The 24,284-nt window shown below is 46.9% G+C and overlaps 1 protein-coding gene across 6 annotated transcripts in view; it reads right to left on the bottom strand.

Moving 5' to 3' along the window:
* The window catches only part of IL1RAP (interleukin 1 receptor accessory protein), a 48,786-nt gene extending 25,333 nt beyond the window's left edge, over positions 1-23,453 (bottom strand). For 2 of the 6 annotated variants that reach the window (XM_027884075.1, XM_027884081.1), the window contains exons 1-2: positions 12,014-12,065; positions 7,337-7,404 (exon numbers count right to left, since the gene is read on the bottom strand). In XM_027884075.1, the coding sequence (XP_027739876.1) occupies positions 7,337-7,404; positions 12,014-12,063 (118 nt within the window). In that variant the 5' untranslated portion in view covers positions 12,064-12,065. Of the gene's footprint in view, positions 1-7,336; positions 7,405-10,838; positions 10,912-12,013; positions 12,066-23,028; positions 23,217-23,364 lie in introns of those variants that run through there. The other 4 variants (XM_027884079.1, XM_027884080.1, XM_027884076.1 and 1 more) reach the window with 4 other exon arrangements.
* Between the last annotated feature and the right edge of the window lie 831 nt (positions 23,454-24,284).

Below are 24,284 nucleotides of genomic sequence, written 5' to 3'. Positions count from 1 at the left end.
ACTGCAGATGCCTCAACTGACCCCTCTTACTGCTGAATGCTCTGCAATCACAGCAGGGCAGCCTACGACCCATAATACCTACTTCTGAGAGACAATGCAAGAGAAAGCTAAGAAATGTTCCTGCTTGCACAGGAACATTTTTCCTGCTTCAGAAAAGGGATGAGGATTATACAGGGTGGAGAGAGGCTGAGTGGTAGAAGGAAACATCCCCCCTCCCAGCATTAAAGACAAAGTACAGGCAAAAGGCTGATGGTAAGGATGCCTATCTTGAAATCATGTGCCTTGAGAGGTGCTCCTGCTCTCAGATCATCTTTGTGCCCTCCTTTGGACTTGCTCCAACAGGTTCATATCATTCTTATGTTGGGGACACCAGAGCTGGACACAGAACTGCAGGTGGGGTCCCTCAAGAGCAGAGAGGCAGAATCACCTCCCTTGACCTGCTGGCCACGCTGCTTCTGATGTGATCCAGGGCACAGCTGACTTTTTGGGCTACAAGCCCACATTGCGGGGCCATATCTCAATAGTTTCCTACTTTCTTCATCTGCCCCTGCTGCATTATCTGAAAGCAAAGCTGGTATGAGTCAGCCTCCACGCAGGGAGTAGAGCAAGGCCAGTGGTTAGCTCGATGCACAAATCAGCATCAATAAGGCAGAAACAGCTGATCATGCAAAGCAATTAAGCAAGAATTAATCAGTACTACCTTAAAAAAAAAATTTTCCTCTCCACCATCTTTCAAGCTCAGTCAATGAGAAGGAAGCAGAGGAAGCCAGGCTGAATGGAGGAGTTGCACTGCGGGCACAGGAGGTATCAGCTGTGGCCACCATCACGTGTGGGTGCACCTTCCATTTATGCCAGTGGCAGGAGAACCCTCTCTCCTACTGCAGTCTTCCTTTCATACACCCACCCTGCACAAGACCACACCATGCTCCCTGGCTGTGTTCTCTGCTCAGCAGCTGAGCAGGGCAGTGTTCCTCATGCTGCCTTTATCCCATCTGACCATCCAACATGGTGGAGGGAGAGAAGCATGGAACAAAACAAATGAAATCTGCCCTTAAATGTGAGAAGAGGTACAGACCCAAACACACTGAAATTGGTGGGAATGACACAGCCAAGATCAACTAGCTCTCACCATTTGCTCCCACTGTTTATGCAGCAGTGAGAGTGGTCAGAGACTGACTAAAAACTGGTCACAGCTCAACTGCCTTGAGACCGTAGCTGCCTTGGAGGCTCGGCCTAGAAGCTGTGTGAACTCTGCAGAAAATTATTATCTGACTTCCAGTGGAAACATATCAAAAAAAGGCTTGTCATAACCTCACTGCCTTTCTCCCACTGCCTCTCCAGCAGAATAAGTAAGTGGAAGTGATCCTGGCAGAAACCTCCTACCACAGCCCAGCCCCCTCCATGTGGTTCTGCTGTGATGGCACTGGTGACACAGTCTTGTACTTCTCCCAGGTCTCACCATATCCATCCTGTTTTGCCACTGAGCTGTGATGACCTCACAAAAGTAGCTCCTCTGGATGCTGCACACAAGGATGGAGTCTCTCGCTCCCTGCCCAAGTGCTTTTATCATTTAAATAGGTAGGACAGCTGAGAAAGGGAGAAGGAAAAGTACTTTCTGTTGCAGAATGGCTCATCGTTTCAAAAGCATTTGTACATTGTGGTAAATTAACTTTAGACCCTGAAAGTCTAGTTTAAACAGGTGTGACAGCCTGTCTCTCTGCCAAATTCACGAAAAACAAGCTGACTGCATAAACTTGTGTTGACTTCGGAGGAAGCAGCCAAGGCATGACATCCAAAAAAATGTATGGAGCCCAAAGCTTCTGACTCTGAATCGCCTTATCTCATCAGGCACAGCCTGTAACATGGGGTAGTTATTTGTGTCTTTTAAAACTCCTCCACAGTGAGCTTTATGCCTTCACACTCTATCTGTGCATAAAGCTGTTTACTGTATGTGGCACAGAGTATTTTGGTTACCTCCAGCAACTGGACCAAAAAGAAAAAAAATTATATTCAGATTCCTCTAGCAAGCTTGATATATTTTCCTGAAAGTTTTCTTTAAATTTGAGATCAAAACGATAAAAGTAGGGGTATGAACTGCTTCCCTGAAGGATAAGAGGAGCAAATAGCTACTTTCCATCCCACTTCATTGAGAAAATTTTTGCGTGAAGCAAAGAAGAGCATCATGCGAGGAGGAGAAATACAGGAAACAGAACACCCCATTGCAAAATCATCTGTGGGAGAGGCAGCACGAAAAGGGGGTTCACCCAATTAGCATCTCCACTGAGCTGTGCTCAAGCTGGCAGGGGCTCTTCTGTGTGCCTGAGACACCAAGCTGGGGTTTGACAAGGTCCAGGCTAAGTTCCTGGCTCTGCCAAACCTAGTTATTGTGTTTAGCCAGGTGCTCTATTGCCTGTGTTAAAATAGTCAAGGATTCTGCACTGTCCATCTACAGGGATGTCTGCATTACAAAGGTGCTGCAGCAACTGTCCTTGGGCGAGGATGGAAACTGAAAAAACACAGCAGGCAATAAAATGCACCGCAAGGGTCTACAAGCCCAACAGAGGCCCTTGTGTACAATAAAACGTATGAGACTGGGCACACAACTGTGCAGTGTGGGAGAGGGACCTGACGGATAAGGTGGGTAGGAGACAGGACCCCAATGTCCCCTGATGCCCTATTTGATACACACAGAAGAGCAAAAGTGACTATTCAATACCAAATCAGCAACACACCCCAAAAGGGCTGCCTTCCTCCACGCATTTCTGCACTTCAATGCAGATAGGTCACATCGTGTTGACGCCTGCACAGAACTCAACCCTCACAACCTATTTCCTCAGCTGACAAGAAGCAGACTGAGGTCTTATCTCCTCAGCGGGCACGACTCTGGTTGGTGCAGAGGGCAGCTGGCAGCTGCACTTACACGTCTGCACCCAGGTCAGCTCTGCTCTGCAGGTTTTATCTTCATCCACTTCAGGGCTATGCACCTTTCAGTACCCTCGGTGTCGAATAACTTCATGCCCCCAAGTGCCATAAACTTCTACATCCACAGTAACTCACAGATGGGTATGGATGGTTATAAAATCACATCCTAAATTAGGACAGAAAGAGGCTGAGATTGGAAGAGTAGGAGGAAGTCAGGAAATCCCAAGAGAAGATGATGGGGGAGGGATTTAGTCTCTTTAGAAAACAATAATGCAGTTTAATCTATTTTTCTTTTGACTTTACACACCAAAATAAGCTTCTCAGCTTCTGGGGCTGTCACAAATCATATAGAAAATAAGGTCACTGGAACCCCATCAGTAGTATGAGAGCTATATAGTAATAATCCTGAGGAGCTGCAGAGGGCTTTCCATCTTCAAAGTGTTTTACAGACAGTAATGTATTAATCTGCAAATTTCCCCTGGCCATCAGCAACTGCTCTGCCTCTGCTCAGCGCAACACAGACATGGAGCGCAGATCGGCCCTTGGGAGAGACGGTTTAGGTGGCAGCTCTGACCTCTGGGGCCTGACCTTTGTTTCTTTCTCTCTGATGTTCATGTTCTCTGCTCCAGTCACATGTTCTCTGCTCCAGTCACTGCCTGAATCCAGAAGCACCAGTGACATCTGGCACCTTGGAGCCAACTTCAGAGTGGACAGAAGCAGTGCCTGAAAGCCTCTGATACGGGGGAGTGTAAAAGACATACTCACAATCCAGCAAATAACAGCAGAGCCTGAAGTATAGCTCCCAGGACAGAAGCTCCTGGCTGCCTTACAGCCACTGTGCCGGGGTGTCATTCTGGGTAGAAGCTGGCCTCAGTCCTGGGCTCATCCTACCACACAGCCTGTCTGATAGTTTGATAGTTCCCCAAGGGAGCTATTAGAGGTGTTCCTATGTAAACATGATGATTCCTCCCACCAAAGGACTGCACAGCAGGTACCTGATAACACTTTATATATGTCCTTCAGATAATCAGCATGAGGCTTCTCCTCCTCTCATGGCAGCAACATTCTTCTGCTTTTGCAATTCCCTAAGACAATACTCCTAACCACGATCCCCTCCCCAGCCCTACCCCTGCAAGAGCTGAGAACTCTTGGAAAGTAAGAGAGCAGCCTGGTTATAAGAGAGAGGAAAATAGAAAAAGGTGCACAACTACAGATATACCTTCTACATAAGTCGGTATCTAACATTGGCTAGCTTTGTTCAGAAACAAGAACATAACATTATTTTGTATTCACACTGGTTGCAGTGTTCTTTGTCCAACTGCTTTTCCATCTCTTTTAAGCCAGTGTATATTTATATAACTTCAATAGTGTCAAAGAAATAATTCTAAGACCAGGACCGGGTCCATTGGTTTTTGCAATGCTCTTCTGGATATCAAAACATCGGGTTCACTAAGCATCCTACAACACAAGCGCAGAGCCTTATTTCCATCTAAGGATGGCTTAGCTAGGCAATGAAAGCAAAAGACCCCAAACACCATTGCAAACACTGTGCCAAAGGTCACAAGTAAGGAATTCAAACCCATGCACTGCAGGTCATGTACACTCTCAAGACCAGAAAAGATCTACCCTCGCATACAGTATGAGCGAATAGAAGACTCAGGCACCAATTCAGTCTCAGACTCCACATCTTTTACTCTACACTACTCAGATCACATTTCTTTCCTTGTACAGTTTGCACCTCCCTTCCAGCAAGTGATTTTGTTTCAGCACCAGCCTCCATACGCAGCAGAAACAGCAGAGCCCAAAGAACAGATGTTTAGAGCCACAGTGCTGTAGGCAAAATCTGGGGGGGAAATAAAGTTTATGGATTTGTCTCTCCAGTAAGAAGCAGGGTAAAGCACAATGCTGAAGCTTTCTGACACATTGCCAGGGAGACTGTCAGCCGTACTGGCTGAACTGGATGGAAAGGCTGCTTACATCACAGCCAGAGCTGTGCTGTTATTTTAAAGTTGAAATTTAGCAAGTGTTGGCTCTGTGAGCTTACAGAGCAGATGAGGAGCCTGGGACTCAGCAGAATTGGTATCTCTGGCTTGGGTAGTCCCTGGTCAGTGTTGTTGACCACAATACTCCACCAAGAAGAATGGCAGAGGCAGGAAAAGTGGCAACAAACCACAGGAGGACTCCTGTCCCTGCCTCCAGCCTTCCTCAGTCCAGCCTGGGCTGGAGAGAGAGCTGGTCCCAATAATATAGAATTATATGACTTAATAGTCAAACCACAGAAAGATTCATCTGAAATGACAAATTCCTACCAAGTTACACATGTTAAATATCCCAGGAGCCAGGTTCCTCATTGAGAGCTACCCATCTCCATGGCATTGCTTGGCTTTAGGCGGCCACCAGGGCAGCTGTAGACAGCCCTTCTGCATTCACTCCAGATAACCTCAGCTCTGCTCCCCCCACCTATGCTCCCTGCTCCTGAAAGAAAAGGCAAGCTCAAATGCTGCAACATTACCAGAGCAAGTCTGGTCTCCCATACTGCTCTGTATTTACAACTTTGCAAGGGTAAAATGAGCTCCAGTTGCCTTTTGGTGCCAGCCCCAGGAAACCCTGCAGTGTAACAGAGGGCTGCACAGAAAGCTGCCCCTCCATCCAAGTACAAACAGCCATACAGGCCCAACACAAATAATGAAAGACATTTTGATAGCCCAAACTGGTTTATGAATGTCCACGGCATAAAAAGGAAGTTCTGAACTGAAGCGTGTGTCTGACACCCACAGACATCCAGATAATTAAATGCATATATTGCATTGCATTTGCAGGAGAAATGTATTTTAACTGATCATGTGTCTCATGCATCACCCTTTGATACTCATGTTCTTGCAGCACTCTACAAGGGCTCTGACCATCCTGTACAGAAAACCTCTGCTAAAGGAGGAATATTTAAATAGTACTAGACATCCTACAAAAATGCATGGAGGGTTCTGGTTCTGCCAGATCAGTTGGCATGAGCCTGTGTGTCCTAAAACGAGGGTGCTCATTTCACAGTTCCCAGATGACTGTATCAGATTTTAGAGTAGCTCTAACATTTCCTGGGCAATCCTGGTTCAATTGCACCTACCTCCCATTTCTGAAAAAGCCCAAGATGACTGCACGTGGGGTGTCATAATGCTGCCTCAGCAGGAGGAGGATATTGCGTCGGTGGAGAGCAGAACAGCACGTCCAGAATCACATGCAAAGCAGGGATTTTCCCAGCGAGCAGCAAAGATCCACGTCGCTGGATCCCTCCTTCCCCAGGCGCTCCTGCTCCTTGGGGTTTAGCAGAGGAGACCAAGGCCCGTATATTCTTTCTCCTTTGCTGTTTCCCCACTGCTCACCACTTCTACCCAGCCCATGCCAGCCAGGATGGGACATCCCCTACTGAAGACCACAGCCTACTGCAAATGCCTGCAGCCCTTGGGCAGCCCAAGGAGGAGAAAAACCTCCCAGCCTCTGTGATAAACACTGCACTGAGATGAACCTTGCTGAGGTGCATGATGTGAATTCAGCCATGATAATTCAGTGTGGTCCAAGAGGGAACGGCACAAGAGCTGTTCATCTGCTCAGGGTATTATAACCCATTGTTTGCCAGCGCTGCAGAGGGACAAAGGTTCATGGCGAGGCTTGTCAATCCCTTGCACAGCCCTTATTTCTGAGCATTTCCCTCACAAAACCAGCGCCTGTTCTTTCCTCCCTCCCCCTTTCCACTCGCCTCCTGTAAATCATGCTGTCTCCTTCCGCCCCCAAATAGGAAGTCCGGAGCAGAGACATGCACAATCTGCCTCTTCAGAAGAGCTGGGCTGAACGTGTGCCAGAGGAGCTGCGAGCATGACAACATATTTCCTGTCAGGAAAGTGACTCAGTGAGACGGGTATCAGAGCTCCTCTTACTCCAGAAGTTCCCCTCTCCCCTTGCATTGCTGAGGCATGAGTCAGAATTGGAGAGCCGAATCTCAACCCCCTCCGGATCCAACCAGGAATAGCAGAGTTCAGGTTCAAGTCTGGGTCCTGCTTGCAACTCAGTGACAAGTCACCACCACGTGCCAAGCCCTGGTTCCACCCCTCACAGAAGGGGAATAAATATAATGACCAAGTGGGCACCTTGAATAGGCAAAGCACTTTTAGGTCGAGGTGGTGCTTACTCCTATTTGTTAATGCACCCATTTACACCATGCTTATAGCCTCTATGCATGAGCACTGTACAATACCCCACAGAACTAACACTGTGTTCAATACTTTGCTGAAGCATTTTGCACACAACCCTTTAATCCAGAAATGCTGTAAATTCTTAAAACTCGCTGCAGACAGTTTTCTTCTCTGGCCTCAGGCCAGCTCTTCCCACATTAAGTGGGCAGACCCATCACATGCCATGTCCTTACCCGAGCTTCTGCTGAGGGTGACCATGGACAGCCAGAGTGTAACCAGCAGGACACTGACCATCTTCATCCTGTGAGACAAAGCACACAGAGTTCTGGTTATCTGACACTGTTTCATCACTGCAGGAAATTTTTCAACTCTGAGTGTGTGTGTTTATCCCTCCATCCTCCCAGTGATCCTTTAATTCTGGTATGTTCTTTTTTTTATTTCATTAAGATTTCTTGACAATAGTATCTGCGTGGCAGCGTTGCTCCGCCTGCAGGCAGTCTGCCAAGCCTGGGAGGTGACAGCTCTGAAGAGGACAGCCCAAATCACTGAGTTAAATCACTGGAATGGTCTGTATCTGGGATCACAAGGAGTAAAATAGACACTTGCAGGCTAGAAATGCAAAGCTTTGACTCCCAAAACACCGAGGTCCTTTGCCAAGACCTCATTCGGCTCATTCCTAAGAAAACGTGCAGAAAGCACTTGTGACTGAGCAGCAGGGGCAGCACAACTGCACTGAATATGTGTTTGACAGTTCAACAGGACAACCACACCAGTGCAGTCCAAATTGGCAAGGTCTGCTGCTGCTGACCTGCAAAGAGCCTGGTTGCCAGAGTCCCGATTGCTTCACTCTGCTCCTACAGGCAGTGGAGGCAACACAAGGCCTCACCAGCCCTTTCCAGTCAAACCCTCCTTTGAACAGCCACGTCACAGGAGTAAACAAGCATCACGGTTGTAGGCTTTGCAGAAGAGATCTGAACAAAGGCTTATACTTTCTAAGCAGCTTTGATAAGCAAAAAACAATCCCAAACTTTTCCATTCCTGCTACAGAGCACAATTTCCTGTAATTTGAGATAAATGTACATTGCCAGAGTTTCACTGGCTGGCTGCTCTGGTATCTGGCATTCAGCTCTCAGAGCTGCTCACTCACCAGAATTAAATCTCTCTCTGTTTCTAGGTTTTTCAGGATGCAACTTATAAGCTGGTAGTCATGAAAACTGACATCTACTAGATGTTCTCATTAAGGGGGTGAAGGTCACATTTGATATTCCTGGGTGCTGTCAGATCACAAAGGGAGAAGAGATGGTTAAAAGGCTGAACTTCATCAAAGCATCTCAGCTCCACCGGGCAGATGCAGTAATGAGCATGGTGATACTGTCAGGAGTGTGCTCACAATATGACAGGGAAACCTGCTCCATCACGGTGGGTTAAGAGTGTGGGGAGAGAAGCCACAGAGCTCCTTTAAACATATCCCTCATAAACCTGTCCAGAATATATGCAGTACACAAAACAGCTTTGAGCAAAAGCAGAGAGCACCTAAGATTGCACAGATTGCGGAGATTAACAAGAATGGGACACGTGAACTGTATTTCTCAAAACCCAGCAGCGGATATTGAATCCTTCCTTTTCAGTGCTTACATCTGAAAAGCCTTTGTGCAATGCTTTCCTTTGGCTGGGCTCATCTCAAAGAGACAAAGGAAATCCGGAGCAAGCCTGCTCTTCCCTGCACAGTCCATGCAAAGGGCTGCAGATTGCCTCTGAAGCCATCAGGCTTTAAAAAATGGGCAAGAAGCAGGGAAGAAAGTCAATTTTCTTCCCTGAGGTTCAGTTGAGAGGGCTGGTCACCCCCTACTGCCTTCCTCCAAACTGAAATGCCAGCTGCTAATCAAACCCTTCTCCACTGCCACCTACAACCAGCTCCCAACGTTACTTAAGAAGACTCCACAGAGAAGAAACAGCATTAAGTACTCCCAGCCCCCAGAAACGCTGAAATAAAACAAAACATCTTTACACCATCAGATCAGACAGAGAGAACCAACATGCTACACTTCTGGTAGGAATTTAGGATCTTTTGGTAATTTAGATGCTTGAAGAGAGGGGGTGTAAACAGTAACAGGGAATCATTCCAGTAATAATGATCCCTCATGGTTCCCTCTCCATTTGTCATTAGCTAAATGCACAGCGTGTCCTAACTCACCCTTATTTTCCAGAGATTCTCTCCTGCATTTTGCGTAAGTCAGACTGAATGCAGCCCTGAAGCAAGTAGGAACAACTACTGACTTTGGATGAGTTTATCTTGTATAGAGCAAGGCCATTTATGTGGCCAGAGGCCAAAATAAACTACTACATTTCACTCAGTGATACATGAACTCCGCTGTGAACTAATATTTACATCCATTAGCTATGCTCACAGGAACATGCTCCTTTCAACTGTCTCAAAGATCCACTAAGTCTCTGTTCCCATGAGCAAGGTATCCAAGATTTCCATGCTCTGCCTGCTAGTAGGAAAATCCTTGCTTCTTGCTCTACCTAACTATAAAATCAGAAGCCTTACACAGTGATTTACTTTTGGTTCATTCCAGGCTTTCCAGAGATCTTATCAGTGGAGGCAGATGGACACAGAGCCTGTCAGACTACAGCAATTTCTCCGTTACGAGAAAGGGACACGCTTGACCACGGCCCTGGCTGCTCTCACAGTGTACAAAATGCAAGGGGCCATGGAAGGTACATGTACAGCATCGAGAGCTGGTCAAGAGGAGCCGTCACAGCCTCCTGGATGCCCTGACTGGGTCAGCATTTGCCAGCTGAGATAAAGGAATAGGATACTCTCTGTTTGGTAAAGAAATGGAGAGTTCACACACACAGTGAAGATAAAGGGGACAGTAGGGCAGGATGGCTTCTGCAGTCCAGCTCCATTCCTGTGATTACTCAAAAACAAACAAACAAACAAACAAAAAACCACCCAGAAAACAAAGCCACGGGATCTGATGGTTTGTATTAACACAGGTTCTGTGTACTAGTTCTGCTAGCCCTGGGATGCTTTGCTTTAAATAGCCCCAAATCTGTGATCTACCCCAAACAGAAGGGTCTTCCCATAGCAGTCCCGTGGTCAGACAGAAGGACACTGCATCCAGTCACAGAGAGAGGGTGTGGGTTCTGCAATGCCCTTAAGAACCTGACACCACAGGACTACAACACACCCTGGTCTTGCCAGGAACGGAAGAACATTCTCAACCTTCTTTGTTTCGTGACATCGGAAAGCATGTTGCCATTCTGCCTGTATATATGATGCAATTCCAATGGTGTCTGATGAACTTCTTATGCAATTCTGTAGCACTGTGCTGAAACATCAGCATCTGTGGCAGCAAGCAAAGGAGCCAGAGGCCAGGGAGTGCAAACCCAGGTGGCAGTAGAGGGGTTCACACAACTGCATCCACACAAAGCAAATAAAAATAAAAGCAAACACTAAAGGGAGCCAGGAATAAAATCAGTGAGCAGAAGAGCTTACCAGCTCAGAAATCACACCACAGCTAAGAAGCAGGCAATCAGAGCAACCAGAAGACAGCTGGAGAGCTCTGATACATCCTCAGCACTTCAGGAACTTCTCACGAGACCAATATACTCTGAGGTGTTCTTAATATCTACATAAATTAACATTTCAATAATAATAATTCATAGAACAGTTGGGGAAAATGATCCATCACAGCCACTGTTAGAATTTTTTTTTAAGGTACTTACTTGACATGTTCACTTTGTTTCAAATCAGAAATTGTTCCCTGAGCACTTTCTTCTTCAAACTTTCACCTTCTGTCTACTGAGGAGCAAAGAAAGTGGGGTGGGGGGAAACACAGTCACAGAAGTGTCTCCTTAACAGCAAAGAGGGTGGAAAGTTTGTGTTTTTTTCTTTTGGCATTTTTGTCAGAAAAAAAAAAATTAATATTTTCATATAAAACCCCTTTTAATAAAACACCCTTTCCAAACAGACCTCCGCAAGGAATCATTCACTCCTGCCTTTAGCAGCATGGACTCCATAGAGCCTATGCACTTTCTAAACAATTATAAAACCCAAGATAGATGTCAAATAATTAACAAAGAGAGCTGCACTCTAACTACTGCACACCTATTCTCAAAGACAGTGTACCAATTCTACAGAACAATGCTGCATTTTCCAAGAAAAATGCCTTTGTCCCTCCTAACCACAGGCATCTAGGGAGGGTGGTAGGTTTTTTGCTTTTCACCGAGAAGTCACACTATGGCCTGCAGAACAAAAGCACCCTTCAAAATCTTGCCACTAAGTGCTCTGGCTGAAAGGGCATTTAAAATAAAGCACTTTGAGAAACAGGAAAAAATTAACTTCAGCCAGAGCAGCTTTTACTATTTTCTTTCTGTAATTCTGTACGAAGTCAGAAGCACTTGAGAGCATAGGACTGGTCCCAAAAAATGGGATGCAGACAGAGGAAGGCTAGCAAAATGCAGGGTGTGGGCTAGCTTAGGAAATGCTTTGTTTCTAAGCCCCATGGACTTGAGGATGAAGGCTGAGTGATGGGCTGCAGAGCTGGGCTGGTGCTCAAGAGAGAAGCACAGCTCCTCTGCTCCTACATCACAGTGTGCACACAAGCCCTGGGTCCCTGCATCACCATGCAGCAGCATTGGAGAAGGCTGCTTGATGAGTCTGCTGTGTTTTGTTATAGGGAAGAATAAATGTACAGTTCAAGTAAATTCAAAGAATCCAAAAGGCAGACAAAGGGTAGCCTGCAAAAGCAACTGCAGAAAAGTAATAGCAAAAACACTAATGGAAAATGGGAAAAGGGCCTTCAGCCCTCCAGGAAACACTTTTGCTTTTCAGTACATGCAGGAGTAAGTCAGACAAAAGGAGGAATTACTGTAGCATAAACCATCCTGGTGCCACTTACCCAGGATTTGCGCAGTGTCTCTCTGGCCCTGCCCCTCCTCCAGAGGCCATTTGGGCACTACATGGCACCACCCTTCGCTATGGTGTCAGCAGTTCCACTCTGCCCAAAGGGGAGCCACTCCTGCAGGGAGCTGGCCAGTCCTACGGGCAGCCCCCCACAGGAATGGAAAATTACACCCAAATCTCTGGGAATGTGGGTAGAAAGACAGGCAATGGCGTTCAGAAGTCCAGCCTTTACTCCTCAGGAGGAATAAACACATTGATCACAATTTTCATTCCCAGACAGCTTCCAGGAACAGAACGGGAAGGAATCAAGCAGCAGTTTGATGATGAAAGCCATAAGCAGCTCAGAGCACTTTCCCTGCTCTACTGCATGCTACGCCACATTCATCACTTCAAACACAGGCACACTGACCAAAGGGCCCCCAACGCTGTCCTCAGAAAAACATTTGCATCTCCCCTAAGGGCAGAGAGCCCAGTTTATCTTGGGAGGAGCTCCCTAACAGCCAGGCACATTTCAGCAGGAATCAACCAGGGCTGAAGCCTGCCTGGCAATCAGGGATATCGCAGGAGCCATAAGTGTGACCCAATCAGCACATCTAATGGTGACACATCCAAGGAGTGTGCAGGGACCTGCAAGATCAACACTGAAGTCCCACTTCTGCCAGGGTAGCTGCACTCACAAGGCTATCACATGCCTGACAGCAGAGCTGTCTGAAAGGAATTTGTTCTGAAATGTTTCTATTATAAAAGTAATTTATGTCATCAGAACCAAAGGAAACGTTTCAATTTGAGCAGCCTGAAAGTTTTTCACCAGCTAGAATTACAGCAGATATTACACACATACTTTTGTAGAGGAAAAAAAAAAAAATAATAAACTAGTGGGAGTCAGACGCAAAGTTGTCCTGGTGAGAGGCGTCCCCTGTCACTAGTACAGAGCATCTTCTGTCTTGCTTGGCCAGAGCTGGCCACCTGAACACAGGACCTGGAAGTACTGGCTCCCAGCACTGGGGAGATACAGTGCCCACACACATCTTTACACTGAGGTCTACCAAGTACCTTGAAGGGAAAGGGAGAAAAAAACCAAAACTAAAACCAAACACACAACAAAAAAATCTAGAAAGTCTTCTCAGTCAATGGTTCAGCCAGCTCGTTGCCAGCCAAGGACACGACATCAGGCATCCCAGGTGGCTCCATTTGCCTGTCACCCAACGCAGCCCCTCCCTGGCCTCCTGCCTGCCCATCCAGGCCAAGGGCTGCATTTTGATGGCATTTTAATAATTAATTTTCACTAAATCCCTAACATGGGAAGAATAAAGTCAGCGGTGTGCCACTCCAGAGCCACCATGTGAGGTGGACCCAAGCTATTTCTCCTTCAACAGAGCAGCACAAACTGCATGAGCAAGGCTGCCTCTCCAAAAGCACCAAGAGCTCCTGAGGACAGAGCAGGCAGCAGCCTCACCTCAAGCTCAGAGGCTTGGGGAAAACTGCAGAGATTTTCATTCACAGTGAGTCATTTCTGGGAGCTTCCTTCATAGTGCAAGATTTGCCTCTGCCACTGCCAATGTTTGGGACATGGAAGTGATTGCCAGGCAGGGAATCTGTGATTTGCTATTGGCATTTAGAGACCATCTCCTGGCATCCTTTTGGCTCAACGGATTTTATACTAATAATCAGAATTCAGATGAAGAAACTATTTTTCTCCCTCTCAAAAGGAAAAAGGTGCAATCTAGGCATGTTGCAAGGCAGGGGTGGCTTGAAAACACGTCTAAAGAAACTCAGTACCCCCTGCTTCTCTTTGCAGTTCTCCAGGGGCCCTCTCAGGACTTGGCAAAGCAGAAATGCTACAGATCTTGCACACTGCTCTGCTGGAAGCCAGGGTGCTGCTGATTATACTCTGGCAGCTATTTAGCAGGCAGAGCACGCTGCATTTCATACAGCAAAAATAAACTAGCTCAGTAATCTGTCACCTCTACAAAATATGCACACCTGGACAAGACAAATAAACAGCCGGGGCTACCACCCACTGTGGAGTGGGCTGAAGAGGGGCAGGTAGAGCCACAGCTATAAAATCAAACAACACAGACTACAAATGCATACATGCTGGCCACCAAGCAGTTCAAACACCAAGATACAAGAGCACTTCTGTGCTCGAGCAAAAGGTATCCAGCCAAGATAGTCTATTTTTCAAGTCTGAATAGCCAGGGAATGAAAAGTTTCCAACAGAGCTTCAAAGAGAGCTGAGATCTTCCATGAAGCCAGACACAATGCTTCTATTTTGGACGGCGATGTTATAGTGAAAGGAGAGTTCTGAGAAACCCACATACTGCACTACCACAAAATAAACTGACAAACTAATCTTTGCACAGAAAAAAAGAAATCTGTAATCAACATTGCTCAAAGACTTGAGAAGACTTAAGGAATCCAGAGTGAGATTCCTCCCTTGCTCTCATGGGAGCACCTGGAGACATCTGATGAGCATTTAATTTATACATTCTGACCTTTTTAATGGTTTTTCAATGTAAGCAGCTTCACTATCCTCCCTAAGAGGTTGTTCCACTGCTGTGGTGGACCCAGCAGCACATCCACATTGTGCAACAGATTGCACAGCAGCAACCCCAAGTTAGCTCTGCCCAAGTCTCTAAATACAGAGAATACAATGCAGATTCAAGCAGCTTTATCAGCTGGGCTCAATGCCTTTCACACCACCAGCCTGTGACTCTTGAATCCCAGAGTAGCTTTCCCAGGAGAGGTATCTCCTCATAAGCCCAGCCTGGCACAGCTCCAAGAGTTTATTTTCCTAAGTTCAATCCCTTGCTGCCAGCTACATACCTGCTCCTTCATTTCATCTACTTCCCTTACAGCCCTCAGTGCTTGCAGACCAGATTCCTACGCTGGCTGCTCTATATTCAGCTAACATCTTCTTTTTCCTCCATAGAGGGACACAGCAGGCAAAAATCCTCCAAGCACCACCATGCTCCAGAGTCTTTCCATGCTCATCACTGTCTTTCACTTCCCTTTCCAAAAGTGCCACAAATTCCTCAGGCAGCCTGCAATGTCTCCAGCACTGCAGCAGGTTTGCCCAGGCTGTTACCAGTGGGGAAGACCCAGCTCTCCCCACAGCATAAGAGAAGGATCTCCTCAAGTGACTCTTGGTATGCTGGGATAAGCAACATATTCAAGGGTAAAAGCAAGTTTGGGCCACACAGTATTTCCACACCGCTACTTACATTAATCACATTAATTTAATCCCATTTAGCTTTATACGTAAAAGCAAACAGAATAAGACATCAAATACTTCTATCCCTGTCCTGCAGCTCAGACAGGCTGTTCTAAGTGTACTTTACACATCAATCCATGGCAAAATTTAAAGCAATACTAAACCGGAAAGCCCAGGAGCTCCTGGCCTCCCACAGGACAGCACTCCACTTACAAGCAGTTTTCCAGAGGTCCTTCCAGCCCTCCACATTCCCAACCCACCCCCTTGGTCCTCCTAGTGACTATTAGAGCAGCTTTCTTTTGCATACTGCCCCTTCCTGGTAAGCACAGTACAGCTGCACTCTGCAAAGGGGACTAGAAAAAGCTAGGTAAAAAAAGAGGAGGTAAAGAGAGACAGAATGAGACAATCCTTCCCCTGTGATGTGTACTGGACTTGCTCCCCATGTCTCTAACATTTCCTTCTGCAAATATTCAGTTGCACCATAACACGGAACTTGCTCAGGCTCTGCCTGCACTGACCCTATCAGTGCAGCTCAAAATTCAACCTTCAAACACCACCACCCTGAATTTTTAAGTCCTGGAGCCTCCTTTGAGAAAGTCTGCTCTCTGACCCACAGCATGCACACAGTGCAAAGGCTGAGATGGAGCTGCAGGCAGTAGAGTGCTGTGATTGTCATCAATATTAATTATTTGGGGAGAATATGATTGATCTCATGAGGGTAATGAATTCGTTTCCCCAGCTGAATGACAAACAAAAGGCAATACATTCGCTGCTGACATTTCCAAAGGCTACAAGGAGCAGCGACACAAGGAAATACTGCTGCACATTAAAACCCTGCTGCAAAGGGCCAGAAATCTGAAAAGCCTCCAAAATTTTAATTTCTGAACACTTTCAATGCCAGGAAGTGGATGCCTTGATATCCTGAAATCTGTGCTGACCCCAGCCCTGGGCTGGCTCACTTCTCTGCATTGAGAGGAAGTAATCACTGAATGTCTTTGGAAAGCTGAGTTGAGTTTCCCTCTTGCTCTTTGACATTTTGTCTCAGCAACTACAGTCATTGCACCTGTCAGACAAGGGGGGAAAAAAATGCTTATAAAGGGGGAAACATTACCTTCCTGGGTAGTCACAACCTAGGGCTGTTCAGCAGTACTGCAAAGCAAGATGCAGCTCCCCTGTGCAATGGGAGAAAAGGAAAATACACTAAGCCTGGAGAAAAACATTTCCATCTCTCCATGACCTTGAGTCAGGGTGTCTATGTGTGTGCAACCTCCCAAGAAAATAGTATTAAACAGCCTCCCTAAATTCTACATAGCAACACGAGAGAGAACAAAGAAGGTGGAGAAAGGTAAATTGCACTGAGATTGCAGTTACTTTTTACAGGAGAATGGATATGGGGACACCCAGTCTGTGGGCATGTTACTCCAGTGGAGTCTGAGTTTTGTCATGTCCTTCAGTCACCCCAACACATCAACCCTGTCTGGCTCAAATGAAACTAGCAAAATTTACTAGAGCAACACATTTTGGGATCCAGCAGCACATCTGTGCTCATTCAAAGAGGTCAGGTAGCCTCAAGACCTCCACAGCCTGCCAGCTGGGCAGCAACATATACATTCTTGTCCCATTATCAAGACCCCTTCTTAAAAACAAGGGCTGGAAAGTGCCTGTGTCTTGAAGGAAGAGGAGGGAGGCAGCTATTTCTAAACAGAACAAATCCAATTATTTGTATTAGAGTGAATTTGCATGGCTCTTACTGTCAAAATCAGTATTTTCTAATGATGTGAGCTTTGACTCAACAGATTGCTAATAAACTTATGTAGGTGGAGCCCTGGATGGTACTACAGTGGGAGGGAGGTGAGATTATTGTACTTATTGCAAACTAACCTCAGAAAAAGAAACTAGAAATTTGGACTATTTACTCTGCCATTTACTATGCTCCTGTAAGTCTCCAAGGCTGACAATTTTAAAGCTGTCTACTAGTTAAGGGTAGAAATACGAGTTTCTGTTAATGTACATGAAACCTACATGTAGGCATCAGTCACCAAAAGCAGTGCAGGAAAAACTGTAGTGCCTCCCTGATAATCAAGCATTAGAGAACTTAATAATGGCTGTCCCCTGAACTGAGTGCATTAGTAGAAGCTTCTGAAATCTGTGCCTCTGTTTCCCCAGGCACATTTATAACAGCCTCTCCCCACCTCACACCACAGTCCTGAATCTTAATGTCTCTAAAGTGCTTAGAGATGCTGAGATGAAAGATAACATATGAGTGCAAAGTATAGATTAACTCCCTGAGCTCAACAGTCAGTGGAGCAGATGGGGCTAAATGTATAACACACCCATCATACAAAACTGGGGTTCTGAGCCTGTCTTAAAATAATAACTACTTTAACAACAGTTCCCTTGGAACAAGTAATTTTGGGGCTGGTTAGTTGGGCACATGGAGCCCAGCAGAGGGGAAACACAGAAATGAAGTATAGTACTATGAAAAATAGATACTCTTCCATAAGGTCTTAATCATGTTCCTATAGAATTTGGTAGCGGGATTTCAACTCATCTTAGTTAGAGCTGTTCACATTTTAGCAACCACCGCATTAAGCACATGGTCAAACATAATTTAAAAAGCTTTTTCCATTTCTGTTTGTTTTTTAAATTATTAAAAATCCAGTTTAAACAGTGCAAAGAAAACTTTAAACTGAGCAAGATAACTGTTGGCATCCTTCCAAGTAGATGGCAAACCCCAAAACATTACTGCAAATCCAACAGATGGGAGTTATTTTTCACTCTTTAAAATTTCATTCCTTTGCACTGAGATTAACTGTAATTAGCTCTTTATTTACATCTAACACAAAAGGTAAAATGACAGAGAAAGGCAACTATAATCACAAATCATGAGCAGAAAAAGGGGGAAAAAAAAGGCAAAAATTTCCTCTGAGAAGAAAACATATCTTTCTTGCCAAGAAGGATAATTGTTATAAATATATAGTTAAACAGCTTCACAGCATCCTGTCAGCACTAAGGATAAACATTTAGGTCACAGTTTTGCAAGCTTTTACACACAAATTGATCAAATATCTAAGAATCATCCTCTGAACATCTAAAAAAATCTCACATCCCTATAAACAGGTAGCATCAGGCCTAAGAGAGGCAAGATATTCCATGTCACTTTTATTTCAGTCACAGAAGGGATTAAGCAAAACAGTGAGGAAAACAAACACACAACCAAAAAAATCAAACCCAGTAGCTTTTCCAGATAAAGGGAGAGGTATTAAAACTTTATTTTTTTCTTTTTACCTTTTTTTTTTTTTTAAGTCCTCTTCTAATTCTCATAACACTTTGGATTAGTAAAGCTGAAGAGGCCTCTTAAGAATTCACGTAAGTATTCATGTTGTATCTTTGCCTTTCAGTTGCACAACAAAGCTGTCCCTGGAGCTGCATGTGGAGCCCACAACCAGCCTCCTACCGTGGTACTGCCAGGCTGCACCACGGAGCTCCCCACTTGCACCCAGACAACACACTGACCCGTGGCCACGCTGGCTCAGGATGAAGGCCAGATCCAAAGCTCTAAGGGTTAAAGAGCAAAGCTTGCCCAGCCATGCTTAAGCAAGCTGTTAGGAATTAAAAGAGTGAGCAGGCTTAAGGGCAGTCTCAAATGCTTCTGAACCAACTGGAAGCTCTGCCATGCCAGCTCAAGGATCCCAATACTCATGACAGACTTGGGATGGGAGTGCTAGACCATTCAAGTTCTTCCAGGCATAACAGGTCTCCTTCCATGGACACTAAGAAAGAGCAGAGAAGAACTGGATGGCCCTATTCTGAGTGCAATTTCCAAGGTAATGCTCTCTAGCACCTCCTTGATGTTCCCAGAAGGAACCACCCACCACTTCCCCCATTCAGCCCAGGATTCATGGCAATCTCTTCTTCTCTGCTGCAAACAGAGCATGTAAGTTAACAGTCCCTTTTTGTTAACACATGTAAATGTAAAACGACTTCATAAGAATTAATGTAACCTTTTCATATAAATACAAAGTCAACACATAAGGGAGAGTGTAGAAGCAAAGAAAGAGGGAAAGACAGCAAGAGGGTCCAAACACCGGGGACCTCGACTCCACTCATTGCAAAAGGTAAGGACTGGAATAATTCTCATTTACTCATATGAGAAAGGGAAGCTCTCAAACTCTTTTCTTCTCTTTCCCTAACACTCTCAGATATTTCTATCTTTAGCCAATTATCCTTGCTGTAGTTTTCTTTAAATTGTAATTGGATAATCATCCAGACTCAGGGGACACCTGTGTCAGAGGAATTCCTGGGAATATATCCCCATTTGATGAAACTGAGAGTTGTTAAATTAAAAAAGGACTGACTAGAGATATGATTCTTCCCCTATAGTAGAAATCCTGTTTTACAAGCAACTATTTTTGGGAACCCTATAACAAAATACATACACTTGTACATTCATGTTTCTGCATTTTATTTTCTGTCAAATAAGACTCTGAATTTATGAGTATCATGTTCTGTGCATGTGTCTTATTTGGACCTCTGAGGCAAACACACTGGCCAAGCTTGCAATTCCCAGAAGTGTAGGCACCATATGAAGTAATTTCCCCAAATCAGTTCCTTTCCTACGCTCTCGCTGAACATACATGTGGCTCAGTCGCGTGCAAAAGCCCTACACATACCAACACTGTGGCTGAGAAATGGAAGATTAGCCTTCTGCTTTGCAAAAACATTGGGGTGGGGGGAGAAATCCTAAAATACCTCCCAGAAGGAGAAGCTGTTTTGTTCCAGTTTAGCACTGACTGAACCTCAGCCACACGTTTTGGTGACGGCAAAGCAGAACAAAGCAGTTACAAACCACGGAGGGGAAAAAACCCACCTGCACGTGGGCCCCTGAGCTACACACAGGGTGCAGAATTAGTGTGGAGAAGGGGTCAGTGTGGCAAACCTGACAGCCAGCTTTGCCTTCCTTCTGCCTATGCATCTGTCCCACTTTGCACAGCCGGAGGAGCACCAGCTCTCACGCACCAGGCACAGAGATGCTACCAGCCCAGACTGCATCAGAGGAGACAGCTCTCAGCTCTGCTTCTGGGGGCAGTGAAATCCATGAGCTGTGTCAACAGAAAGGCTGGGGAGGAAGGAGGAGAACAGGCAACGTCTGAATTGCGAGATCCACTGTAGAATGTGTTTCAGTTCCCAGATAACGTGGCGCTGTTCACAGATTTCAGCTTATACAGGCTTTTCCATATATCTATTTTTATTCCTGAAGCATTTCCCATTACTGTATGATGAAAAAAAAAAAAAAAAGACATGAGTGCACTCATGTTCTTCCTGACTGTCCACCTGGCTAATGTAACCTATCCTCTGAGAATCAAGCTAGGGCTCTCCCACACCACCAGCCTCAAGGGTTACCTCTATGGCAAGTTTTTGCAAGTCAGTCTTGCTGAAATGAGAGGTCACTTGACAAGAGCAGGGGACCCAGGACAGATGGGGAAAGGAATATGAACCATGTGCCTGCCAAAATAACCAACACAGAAATCCAAACACAACAATAAGTGAGAAGAAGAAACAAAAACACAAGTTCTTGCCTCTTATTCTGAAAAAGTGTCATTGTTCCTCCTTCGAGCTGACATCTGGTTCACGCAGGTCTTGAAGGAATAAAGCTGGGACAAACTCTTCCTGCCTTGTTCTTCCTATATGCATATTTCAGAGCATAAAATCACAGCGCTGAGGCCAGCATTGAGGCTCTTCTCATACCTTCCTGTACCAGGCACCATCCAACCTGCTGCCACATCACTCTCCCTGCCCTCTGAACTCTGTCTCACCTACATGTTCCTGCCAGATACTTTTGAGTAGCCCTTCCTGACCAAGGGTATGAGTGCGCTGGAGCCCAGACCAGCATAGTACTTATCCCCACTGCACACTCACTGTTTTAGATGCAGAATACCTGCACAGAGCCACAGAGTCTGGAAGGAGAGAGCCTAGATATGTTCAGACACAAGCTTTCCTTCCAGACTCTGGAGGGACCAGAGGACCTTCTGGACTCTGGGGAGGAATGGATGGACATGAGCCAGCACTGCTATTCCTATATAATATGTAGACACTTTGAACTCAAGCTACAACCAGATACATGGAAAGCAAGTCACAGGGCTGTGTGAGTGCAGACCTGCCCTCTGCCTTGCACAGAGGCACTGCAAAAGAAACATAACCTCTCACCCCACGGCCCTCTGCTTCACCTCCATGCAGCAGCTCCTGCCTTCCCAGCTTAATATTTCCTGTCATTTCAGTGCCCTGCATGCTTCCACCACCCCAAGTCCTCACAGTCTTACTCTCCATGCCCATCATTATTCTGCATCCTTAAATGCTCTTACAGAAAAAGTGTTCCCAGGGACAGCAACAACACCATACCGACTTCCAGAGAAGAAGAATGTCTAGGTATTAGAGTTTAATTCTCTCTGCTTGCCCTCTCCTGCTCACCAGAGGCAGGCAATAGAGGCAGAAAACAGGACCCTTTCTAGCACCAAGCCTGCCCACCAGAGAGCCCTTGGGCTGGAGAGATGTTCTCCATGCAAACAAGGGATGCCTTTCCTGCAAGGAACACAAGACAGTAAGTAAATCTTCCAGAGCTGCCAAAAGCAACCTGTTATAAATGACCCTCTAAGTTATGAGATATGGACTCTCCACAGTACAGTTAATAAATAATTCCCCAAAATCCTTTTAGGTATAGAAGTGTAAGTTCTTCTTACCCAAAAGAGGCACTGCTAAAAATGGAGTGTCAGGAAAATAATACTTTTTAATCACAAAGGAGGTAAATTTTTGAAAAATATAAGGAGCTTGCTGCAATCTCTCAAATCCAGAAGTAAAAAGCCTTTGCTAGGACAACAAAACTGAATGCATGGAACAAAAGCCATCATTTTATAAGAAAAAAACATCAGTAAAGCAAACCAGAATTTTATCCAAGCATTATAATCAGCTATTCACAAAGCAGAGGTTAAGATGGAAAGAGTGTGCCTGTGAGAGTGCATTTATAATCCACTTTATTGTAACGTTCTAAGGCCCGAGATCGGGATTCTGTCGTGCCAAGCACAGTACAAACCCAAAGAAACCAGCCTAGGCTGAGGAACAAGCACTGCCACTGTTCTGGGGGGAAAGCAACACTGGCACAGAAAAGAGACACCTGAAATAGTGAAGCCCTGACAGTCTCCTTTTCCCCCACCGTCTTCTTCAGGAAATAATTCCCACCATCCCGTTTCCCTCAAGGTAACCTCCCCAAAATGCTTCTAATAAGGGGGCATCTGTCCACAAAAAACACACAGCAAATGCCATCTTGCTGGCAATATCTAATCGCTTCGAGTCAGTTTTCTTGGACCTGTCTCTTTCACTTTATTTCCCTCCTGCGGCTTAAGCCTGACCCCTTCCTCTCCCCTCTTCCTTTTCAGATATCTGACAGCGGAGGGGAGCAGGTAGCAGAGGCTCCCACATTCGCAATACGGATGATAAAAAATTAAAGTTGCATTCGTCAGTGCGTGTAAGATCTCCAGCCAGAAATATCTAGATTTCCCTGGCCCAAAGGAGCAAATTTAAGGAAACCGCTCCGGTTTTTGGAGACCGGAGGTACGGACAGCAGGAGCGCCGGAGACACAATCCGCGGTCCCGGAGCTCGGCTCGCCTCCCGCACACACACAGGCTCCTTCCCGAGGGATCGCGGAGGATCCCCCGAGGATGCGCGGGGGTCCTCGGCCCCGCGGTGGCACCGGCACGGCTGCGCCCGCCGCCTCCCCCGCCCCGCTCCCCCATCACCGCACCTCGCTCTCACCGTGCCGACCCGTCCGTGCTCGCGCCCTCCGGGCACTGCTCCTCAGGCTCTCCCGAGCGCTTCCTCTTCTTTCTTTCTTATTTTCTCCCCCGTGCCAGCCGAGGAGCGGGGGCTGCAGGGGCTGCTACGGCCGCCGCCACCACCGCCCGCTTCACCCCGCGCACCCCGCGCCGGGGCTGGAAACCTCCTCCGACACAAACTTTCCCTTTGCGTGCGGGGAAGTTCACGGCCGGGGCGGGGCGGACCGAGCTCCCTACCCCCTGTCCCTGCCCACGCCTACAGGAACAGGGGCAGCCCCCACCCATCCCCACGAACCGCGGCTCACCTGAGGACGCGGGGAGCGCAGAGCCGTGCCCCACGCCGCGCTCTCCTCTTTTTCCTCCTCCTCCTCTTCTTCTTCTACCTCTTTCGTCGTCCCCGATCCGCGCCCCGCGGCTCCGCTCCGCCCTGCCCGCCCCTTTCCCCGCGGCCGCGCTCCCTGCGCGCTCGGGGAGGGTCCCCCCGCCCCCGGCGGGTCGCTCCGGGGAAGCGGGATCGAGCCGGAGGGCGCTGCGTGAGGGGGAAGCGGTCGCGCTGTCCCTCTCGCAGTTAGCGGGGTCCGGCCGGAGGAGGCGGGTGAGAGGCGGGGTGTGCGGGGCCACGGCTCCCTCTCCTGGCCGGAGCTGTCCTGCCGGCGGGCGCTGCCTGCAGCCGGGAGCCAGGAGCCGGCCACAGCCCTCGGAGCAGCCGGCTGCCTGTTTTGGGTGGTGCCAACGCCGCAGCTCCGGCGCCGCTCTACGGGACACCTGTCCCCCGGGAAAATAAAGTTTCTCCTTCTCCCCTCTGATGTGCTGGCATTCCCTCCCGGGAATTTCCTGCCTGGGCTCGTTGGAGCGAGCTGGCAACCTGGGCGCTGTGATGCTGCCTCATCCCAGAAAAGTGGCACGTAGTTTTGCTGTATCCCTGCCACAGATGCAGCCCGGATGAAGCTGAAATTGTTGATGGATGAGGAGTGGGCACCTGAAACAGGCTGCAAGGGCAGTGTCAGTGAGTCTGGAGAGTGGAATGAGAATCTGCATAGATTTGGGCTAGCACCTTCTGAAGAATGTGGCCAGAGATAATCAGTGCAGCCCCTAGTGCAGGAGAGCCCTTGCCCTGATCCATGAGGAAAGCTCGTTCTCCTCTCAAGTTGGCCTGGAGTCTCTTCCATCCTGGCAGTGAGTGACATGCCCTTATTGGTACTTTTATCACCTCTTGTCAGCCTGA

This window comes from Empidonax traillii, unplaced genomic scaffold (assembly GCF_003031625.1).
Source record: "Empidonax traillii isolate 1590-97213 ecotype Southwest subspecies unplaced genomic scaffold, ASM303162v1 scaffold138:size3245559, whole genome shotgun sequence".
Lineage (NCBI taxonomy): Eukaryota > Metazoa > Chordata > Aves > Passeriformes > Tyrannidae > Empidonax > Empidonax traillii.
Note: the sequence above shows the minus strand (reverse complement) of the source record. Positions and strands in the feature narration are given on the sequence as shown.